Below are 9740 nucleotides of genomic sequence, written 5' to 3' on the forward strand. Positions count from 1 at the left end.
AGCTACGTACATTCAATTTGCCCCCAAAAAAGTCGATGCCCCCCGTCACACGCGTCGTTTCAACCAGACAGCCAGACAGCCATTTGTAATCCATAGGTGGGGGGGAGGGGGGGGGCAGAAAATGTTTGGAAACCACTGCGGGACGCAGAAGAAAAAGTTTGGGAACCACTGTTATATACAGTAACAGATTCCATATTGATTTCAAATTGATAATTTAATCATATCTTCAGGGGAAGAAGGAGAAAAGCCCTATTTCAGGTCAAATTATATGTGATAAATGGGCTACCAGATTTCATAAATAAATTGAAGTTAAAATTCAGGTGTTTCTGGCAAATTGTTTGGAAAATAGAGAAACAAAATTATTATTCCACCACCAAAACACTGGATAGAGCAACAGGGGGAGGATTCCCTGTGACCTGATGACATTAATATGTTATCCAGTGAAGGTTCTAGATATTGTCTAGTCTTGTGAATTGTTTATGCTCATTTTATTCTGCTGATAGGTTTTTCTCTATTGTAATTTCTGAATTAGTCAATGTTATCGAAATGCTCAAGCAATTTTGGTTTAGAATCAGACAGAAATGTTGTATTATTTTTTATTAACAATGTCATATTTTTGACATGTTTGATCACTTTGAATATATTAGTTTAGTTGTAACAGGGGGGCTGTGGACCGTTCACGCCTTGTTGTCCCAAGCAACCAGTCACACCGACCCCACCTAATTGTTTGGAACTCTGATTATCCTGAAGTTGCCCTGTCGCTACAATGCCAGCTACATGTCCACCTCATCTTAGTCTTCATATGGTTGCTGTAGAAGATGACTTGGGAACACCTGAGCTTCCAGCGGGCCACCCTGGGGGTAATCAAGGCCAGTCCAGTGACCAGTGAGTTGGTGATGATCAGCCTGGATCTGGTGAAGATCTGGCTGTTGGTGATGAGCATGGAGGTGACGAAGAACTTCATCCAGGTTATTCTGACGTCTCTGATAGAGGCTGCAGAGGATCAAGGACCATCAGGCGGTCTCCGGGTCCAAAGCCATGACCTGTGAGGGAACCAACGACAGCACCGTGATGAGAGGACTGTCTTTGGAACCGGCCCAGACCGGGCACGGCATCAAGGGGTTCCAAATGGTGGTGCATTTGTCGTGTTTGGCCACAGCCAGTCCATGCCAGGAGTAGAAAACATGTTCAGCAAACCTATGGAGAAGCAATGCACTGACACTGTGGTCACTTTGTTCAAAGTACAATAGTAAATTTTAGCAAAAGACATAGCATAAATCTCCAGAAGAAGCTGAACGTTTTGATATATGAATTAGTACAATTAGTTGAAGTTAGTAGAAGTAGTTAACAACCAAAAAATGTGAGCAGGGTCTTAATAAGTCTTAATAAGGATCTTAATAAATGCATTGAATGCATTCTCACTGATAATAATATAAAACCAGCGTGATGCGTGACTATTAGGCGAGCGCGAAAGCTCCTCACCGAGCTGAACCTGCATGATGAGTGGTTAGCGGTGGTTCGTTAACCACTGGCCAACCAGGAACACATACATAAACTTTACAGGGAAGATAGAACCATGCGCTGGGCAACGCGTTGAGATGTAAACGGCATACTTTGTTCACAAAGATAAATCAGTCGCTCCGCTCCTCAACGCTATGAACCGCTAGTTATTCCTGCGATTCACATAGAGCTGCGCAACCAGAGCTAAGGCACCGGGGATTAAACTCTCATCTTGGTACGGAGTTCTCCATGTAAATATCCTTATAGGTCAGCCTGTATCCAGTTTGAGTGAAAGGAGGTGTGCACAAACCGCATGAGGTGAACTTCAGAGATCAATTTACCGCAGCTTGTGAGGTAACGAGCAGAGGCGCCAGGAGTGTGATTGGTCTGTGCTCTGGCTTTAAAAGCATCAGCTATAAATTTATCTTTAAGGAATAAATCTGCTCCGCCAGTGAAACGCTGAGAGCAACAGAGATGCTTACAGTCCAGCTTAAAATAAAAAAAAAATAGTGATTTTTTTTTTCTTTGTTAATTATTATTTTTCTAAAAACAAAAATGAGCAACACTTAGCCTGGCAGGGGGGCTAGTAAAGCATGGCGGGCCACCAGGCTTATGATACACTGGGTGATACCCTGGTTTCTATTCCGAAACTATATGCAAAAATATGATAAAACTGATTTGTTAATAACATGGTCAAAAAGGCATTATATAGCTGATTCCTTTTGTCTGCTCATGTGTTGCACACTTAAAAATTAATCAGTGTGGTTTTGCGCAGGTTCTTTTATTTCGATGAACGCTGTTGAAACATGAGAACGACAGTGAGCGCCTTCGCTGACCAGCCGTTACTGCGCTTAATTGTCGTTGGCTCGTTGAGTCAGGAGTGCTACTCACTGTGCTCTATGTGCCCACTGGTGGCGAATCGTTGTCACTGCAGTACAGCACATCTCAGCAAGAGAAGTGCAGCTTAAGAGCACAGCCAGCACAAGAAAAATGAAAGCAAATAAACAAAAAAAGAAAATGAAGGGGGTGTAATTACTTCTGATGTCCATTCTCTCGCATGATTGCATCTTGTGTAGTCCTAATGTATGTCTAACTTCAAATATTTACCTTTTTTTTGTTTGTTTTATTCTGATGAAGAAACAGTGCTAATAAACAAAGACCAATGTAATAAGGAAAATCTTTATTGACAATTCTGATTGTTTAAAAGTCCTAGTTGTATCATTTTCTTTATCCAAATGAATGAACATGCCCTGAATGAACGTCAAATCAATGTTGATGTTAAATATTTTTTATATAGTAGTAGTAATAATTAAATTACAATAGTAATCTCTTAATTTGTTTTTTATGAATGCTTGTCCTAGCGATGTCTTAATGACATTATTATTAATAACTATAACAATAATAGGCAAATCAGAGAACATAAAAGCTTAAAATAATTACCTGTTAAAAAGTTACTAATGAACAATAAGTTGTGCATTGCGTTCTGTCTCACTGCCATCAGTTACTCTTATATCTTTTGTTTTGGTTCATTATTTATTAATGCAGTTTAAATATCCTATTTTGTGCTGAATAACCAAAGCAGATCTTCACAGTAACATAGCTAGGTTTCTTTACATGTTTCTCTGTGTTCATCAGAAGTTGCTCCCTACTTGCAAGGAGGAGAACGGGGGCAGCAAGTGGTACTGGAGGGAAACAGGCTGGTGCTGACCTGCCCAGCTGGAGGCAGCTGGCCTTTGCAGTACCGCTGGACTCTGAACAACACTAACATCACAGACTGGACACCACAATACAGGTCAGTTTCTGGTTTTCATGATTCTGATATTGATTCCTCTCTGATCCTGGAATGCATGTTTCTTTCCAACTATTTTTGTAGTCTCTTTGAATAAGTTTTTGAAGGTCAGAGCTTTTAAACAGCAGTACCAAATTCTAAAAATTGATTAATAGAGTTGCATTTGCACCATGAGAATATGTATATTATGTGTTGGGAAAAGAGGAGTAGCATCAATCGATACTTCTGAGTCATTTCTTTGCTTTTCACTCTCCACCTCTCTTCCTCAGTCTCTGTCTCCGTGTCCCAGTGTGAGTTGGAGGTAAAAGTTAAGCAGTGCCTTCTGGCAAAACTGCAGCTGTGAAACAAAATTGTTTTTCTCATCATTCAGAAAGAGGAGGAATCTTCGGAAAGCATACACACTGAGGGAGAAAGAGGTTGAGCCAGCATTTTGTAGGCAGACAATTGTCTAAGCCAGGAGGCATTGTTTAGCACTGGATTGCTCTCCGTGTTCTGACCACTTCAGTTTGAGTCAGACCTATTATGAATTGGCATGGCACTGTGAAAATGAGTGGCCAGTACTGAAATTATAAGCCTGATTCACCTTTATAACTTATACCTTTATGCTTTTGTGCTACCTCAATGTACATTCAAAGTTAATGAGTTGTGTTGTGCTTTATAGCTCAGTTGTTTGTAAGAATTCATTTTGTTGTTCTTGTTTTTCCTTTCTTCATATTGTTTACTTACTTGGATTTTTAACAGTTTTTGTTACATAATAGTTTTTTTCACTGCTCTGCACTTTAATGCTAATTGTGTTAGCTTCAGGTCTGCCAAATGAACTCATTGATCTTTTGATTTTTTTTTTTTTTTCATAGAAAGTATTCCTAAGCAGTGCACTAAAGTTTCACTGTGTCCTGTTATTAGAGGTGCTTCCGTTGCCAATGAGAATTTCTTTCATATTTATGTTTTTCCTTCCCTTTGTGTGGAAAGTACTCCTTAATCTATAATTCCTTCTTTATTTAGCAGTTTCTCTCAATAGAACGTACTTCTAGCCCCGTGCTTGTGTTTAATTGGATTTTTTTCCTGTAGTCATCCCAAATGTTATTGTCTTTATTCCTTTTGTTCCAAAGAAAATACTCCTGCCCTGGTGGTTTAACTTGCATCTCTTTAATGGGACATCTGATAGACCAGCTACTGCAGTAATTTTATGAATACATTTTGGTTTTCCTTCCCATTCAAACAATGTCTGGCCCAGTGACTCTGGATCTCCTTCCTGTTAACATGTTTAACCAGGATTAGTGATTTCTGCAGTCCATGATTCAATGCAGTCAGTCAGACAAACATAAAGACGTTTTTTTGGTATTTTACCATTAGCTGAAATTAAAAGGTATAAAACTGAAATCTTACATAGAATTTGTGGTCTTATTAAGTCTGACTGTTTTGGGTCGATATGACTCAGACATTAATAAGCCGATGAAGTCTGATGAAGTTCTTTGAGGTGACATTTGCTTTTAGTGCTTTACAACTTTATTAAAATAAGAAAGGTTTCATTTTTTTTTAGCAGAAACAAAATCAGTATGTGAATAAGAAAAGGAAACTATTTTCAAATGCATGTGTTACAAGCAAGAATTTAAATTTCAAGCTCTTTAATAGACTAAAATATTAAACTAAAAAAATATGTATCTATTTTGATGTGTATGAGTGTTTCTCCTTGCTGATTCACTGCCATCATTACTCTTGATTACTTCTGACTTTCTGCATCTTATAGGGCATGACTGATTAATAATTGAACATTTGGGGGATTGTGCTTGCAGGTGAAAACCTCCCAGGCCTCCCCAGTTGATGATTAGTGCTGAGGAGTCAAAGTCATTATCAGGCCACCTATTATAACATTGGGATCAAAAATAGTATCCATGAAGTTAAAGCAAAGCAGCTGAACTTATTTTGTCATAGTTGTAACTGACATCTGACATGGCATTTAAATATCTGGCATTCTCAAAGAACTGGGGAGGAAAGTTTTTGCTTCCCCAGCACTAAAATCTGTGAAATCAAGTCCAGTTTCCAGGATGATGTTCAGTGATAGTTTTCTGCAACACAGAGGCAAAAAAGGCTACATCTACAACAAAAAGTTGACATTTAGGCTCATCCAGTCAGAGATCGGCCTCTGGGTACTTGGCTTCTACATGTTTGCCATTTCTCCAACATATTTTGTGAAAACAAAAATAAAAACAGCAGACTCGTTTGCCTTTAATTTAACTGTCTTCTTGTCACACTCACATAAAGTTCATATTTTAAAAAAAGTGTGTAACCCAAAAGGATTTACCCAAAACATACATTTTAAAATGTTGTCCTGGATACTGACCTAATGCATGTAAACTTTTGAATTCAAGGAAAGTTAAAAAATATATATATCTAAAAAATATCCTTGCTAAGTTTACTGGCATTTAGGAAACACAGATACTTTGGATAACTCCAAATGAACTAAAACATCAGAGTTTTGGTCAGATTTAACTTCAGACAGTGAGAATAAATGTGTTTGTGTCTTTTTATTTGGTGTATGTAAATATATGGTTTCAAATGTGGCTGTATGTTGTGTCCTAAAAAGCCATTTTACATATATGATTGGAATGTAATGGCAGGCTGACAGAGATGGAAAGATTTAGTATTAGACGGCTTCCAACATGAAAATCTGTTTCTGGATTAGAATTGCTGTGTAATGTGTCATTCCTGATTCGAGCTGTCTCTGCGGCTTTGATGTACATGCGTGCCTGCTTGTCTGTGCGTGTGTTGGTGTTGTGTATGTTGGCAGCACATTTCAACAGCCTGGGAGTTAAGTACTTGGCTGTCCTGATATTCATAATGAGCCCCAAAGTGGTGTCCAGTTTGACTGTGTTTATCCAGCTTCTGCGTGCATGTGTGTGTCTATGTGCTCTTGTGTCTGTGCATTTGTCCGGCATGGCAGCAACCTAGATCCGATGCCAGCTCCTCCATTAGTGAGGTGCTGTGCATTAAAACCCCATTAACAGCCCTTCTCCAGAAGAAATACATGGGCACAGTTAAACCCCCCCCAAAATATTCAAGCACCCACATATGTTTGTTCTCACAAAACACAAAGAAATGCAACCCAGCAACCACAGGGCCAATCTATTTCCTCTATCAAGGTCATGGATGCAAACGCCCAAACAGACCTCCTTCTACTTCCTAGAAGCTTCCTTTTGTTATTATTTTTCCACAATTCTGAGAAATGCACTCAGTCTCAGAGCTATCTTCTTTATCTCTGTTGTCATTTAGGTTGTCTGTGCCATCTCTGCAGAGGGCTGATGCTGGCTTGTATCAGTGCATGGTGAGGAACAGGATGGGGGCTGTAATACACAGGAGAACAGAGGTACAAGTTGCCTGTAAGTATATGAACATGCACACATTAATCTAAACTCTACTCATAATTGCGGGTGTGTACATCGCTCTGCAGTTACACCACATTCTTAATAGGCAATTGCTAAATAATATTTGAATAGCATAATGTTTCCAACTTTTTAACTGTCTAGCTTCACCTGGTGAGCAACGTTTATCCTAGAACCCATTTCTATTATTTCGTCTTAAAAGGGACCACAGGATATTTTTAATGGAAGTCCAGATTTATGGCCTTCATATTCATTTTCATTCATACTTGAGTAGGGAATTATTTTACACAGTAAAATAAAATACAGTCCCAGTGAGGAGTTGATTTTAGTACAGCAAAAACTCTACAATAAAAAAGGGGACTGGAATTAGGACAGTCTGGATGTACAGTGGACTCCTAGTATTCATGCAGGTCAGGGACCACCAGGGGAGGCTGGGTGTTTAGAGACCTTTTATTCTACCTCGCAATGTAAGAAAGTGGAACCATGACAAAGCATAAGAACTTTAATTGCAGTATGAAAAACTGGGTTGTTTTTTTCAATGATAAAAACTATTATTTTGATAATGTATTCAATGACAAAATTAAAAATAAAAGTAAGTCAACAAAAGCCTATTAAACATGCAGCTTATAAAAGTCACAGCAAGCTCCAAAGCTAAACGAACCAAATGAATAGGTTTTTAGACTGGTTTCAGGTTTGGATCACTATACTTTGGTCTGAACAGGTTGATATAACACTATACATTCATCTCCTTCTCCTCACTCCTGCAGTTTATGACTGATCATCTTGTCCCTCTTTTACAACTCCACAGTCACAGCTGATACTGTCCTTGTCTGCTCCTGAACAGCAACAATGACACATTTTATAGCACTTTTGCAAAAAGAAACAACTCAACTTAATAAAAGTGCTAAACACACAGGAATTGAACTACTAACTTCATTTGTATTTTGAGTTCCTAAAGAGAAGCTATACATTAATGAAAAAACAGAACGGGGGGGCTAGATATATAGCATGTGTATTCAGTTGTTATTTTTTTCACTTCGAACACAGACTTTGTCCTAATTCTTTTTTTTCTTTTGTAATCAAAAAATGCAAGGCTTTTTCTGACCAACCAGTAAGGATTGGTTGATGCCTGCTCAATATGAGGGATTGCTGTAAAGTTGACGACACAGCACAACTCTAGGTACTCGTCCAAGAGGAATGAATCCATTGACATATTTCTATGCTTAAATAGAAACTTTATGTACTTAGAATAATTAATTGAGTATGCTGTACTGTTTGATAACTAGGACCAATTAAAATGTATGTATGACTGAATTGAAATAATTTTTTTGTAAAGTGCCTTGAGATAACATTTGTTGTGAAGTGGCACAGGGGTGCCGCCAGGAATCGTGGGCCCCCTGACAAAAAATTTGTTTGGGCCCCCCTGCGCAGCTGCTGTTACAATTTTTTGAGTCTATTTGACCCATAAAAAGCATCACAATTTTAAAGGCCTGCATCTGCCTTGCTTTCTTTGGTTCAATACTGATAACTAGTACAATATTTACTGCTCATGAATTTAACATACAACAATCCACATCCAGTATGCAAGTAGGTTGCTTAAATTTTTTCTTAGTTTTAGATTACTAAAATGTCTCTCCCCATGAGCAACAGTCAAAAGCAATGTGCAACTACACATAAAACAATCCAGACTTCTCAAAAATGATATGTAGTTGCATTTTATGCAAGCTGCAGTACATAACTTTAATAAAAAATATGTTTTTCTCCATATTTGTTGAAGCTGTCACAATGTCGTAGCAGTTTAAGAGACAGATAATCTGTGAAAAGCTCAATCTCCTCCACCTGAACTACTATTGTTAGCTAAAGTAATACACCGTTCTGACAAAAAAAACAACAACAATTAGAACCAGGAGGAGGGTCTTAGCACTGTCAATTATCCTCATTCACTCACTGCTAATGTGCTAACGGTGGAGAAACAACTTATCATTACAAGAAACCGTTTATCTGCCGTCATTGTAGCTATGCTAACTAAACTGATCATTCACAGTTTGAATCTGCACAGCTCTGTGCTATGCTAGCTGCATCACGGCACAAATCGAGGAAGAGGAAGGATGAACAGCATCACATGAGATTGTGATTGACAGCACTAAAACTCTCCTGCCACTGACAGGTTGTTTCTAGCACTGGGAGAAGGCAGAGGGAATAAATTTTTCACAGATTATCTCTCATACCATACTGTCACAAAATAACTTTTCTCTCTTGCTCTCGGTGAAGGCGGACGCTTTTTTCCTCTGCTCCCTCCCTCCCCTTGTCTGCCCTGCTGCCCTGTTTTTGTCCTGTCTTTTTCTATATTTTTGGAGCCTATCTTTGCACATCATCCAAATCTACAAATCATGGATCTGGTCAACCGATCTCTCAATGCAATTAATCAAATTTTCGATGAGAAGTCTGGACACAGGAGAGCCCTCTTGTCTTTTTTTACACACCTGGCAGGATTCACCCTGGATTTATTCATGATAACAGGATTTCTGCTGTTTGGAGCTTGTGGATTCCTGGATTATCGACAAATTTGTGACATACTTGGCCGAACTAGCGAACACTCAGACTGTTGGTGTGGACAGAGACGAGGACTCTAAAACTCACTAACCGGATGGAATCGATCTTGGAGAAGTTGCTAGTTTCGGCTCAGTGGAACGACCAAACTAATTTGGATGATTGGGAACTGAGATGTATCAGAGAGACTTTAGGGAAGATTGAAATTTATAATCTACCCAACCTAAGACATTCTGTTTCTGAATTGGCTTTCCCCATGTGGCCTTGGAAGGGCTGCATATTTCCAATCTCCTTGAAGATATGTAAACATAAAGCTCCTTCCCACCTCACCCCCTCCTGTATCCATGGAGCTGAGCGCTCCCAAGGACATTCCTAGATAACAGCAAATCTATCGGACTTTACCGGGAGGCTGGGCAACCTGGTTTCATGGCCCTTTGACGTCACCGCCTTCACTCATGCCTTTGCTTTGCCCCTTTGTTTTGTCTGAATGTTGCCATTTGCCCTAATGTGTCCTTTCCTCT

General features: G+C 39.0%; 1 protein-coding gene across 1 annotated transcript in view; it reads left to right on the plus strand.

Moving 5' to 3' along the window:
• Positions 1–818: 818 nt before the first annotated feature.
• LOC106939009 (protein sidekick-1-like) overlaps positions 819–9740 on the plus strand; it is an 18201-nt gene continuing 9279 nt past the window's right edge. The window contains exons 1-4 of the mRNA XM_015021238.1: positions 819–947; positions 991–1162; positions 3136–3292; positions 6560–6666. Of these exons, the coding sequence (XP_014876724.1) occupies positions 819–947; positions 991–1162; positions 3136–3292; positions 6560–6666 (565 nt within the window). The remainder of the gene's footprint in view (positions 948–990; positions 1163–3135; positions 3293–6559; positions 6667–9740) is intronic.

Source organism: Poecilia latipinna, unplaced genomic scaffold (assembly GCF_001443285.1).
Source record: "Poecilia latipinna isolate Pla-1442-1.1 unplaced genomic scaffold, P_latipinna-1.0 Scaffold2749, whole genome shotgun sequence".
Classification (NCBI taxonomy): Eukaryota; Metazoa; Chordata; class Actinopteri; order Cyprinodontiformes; family Poeciliidae; genus Poecilia; species Poecilia latipinna.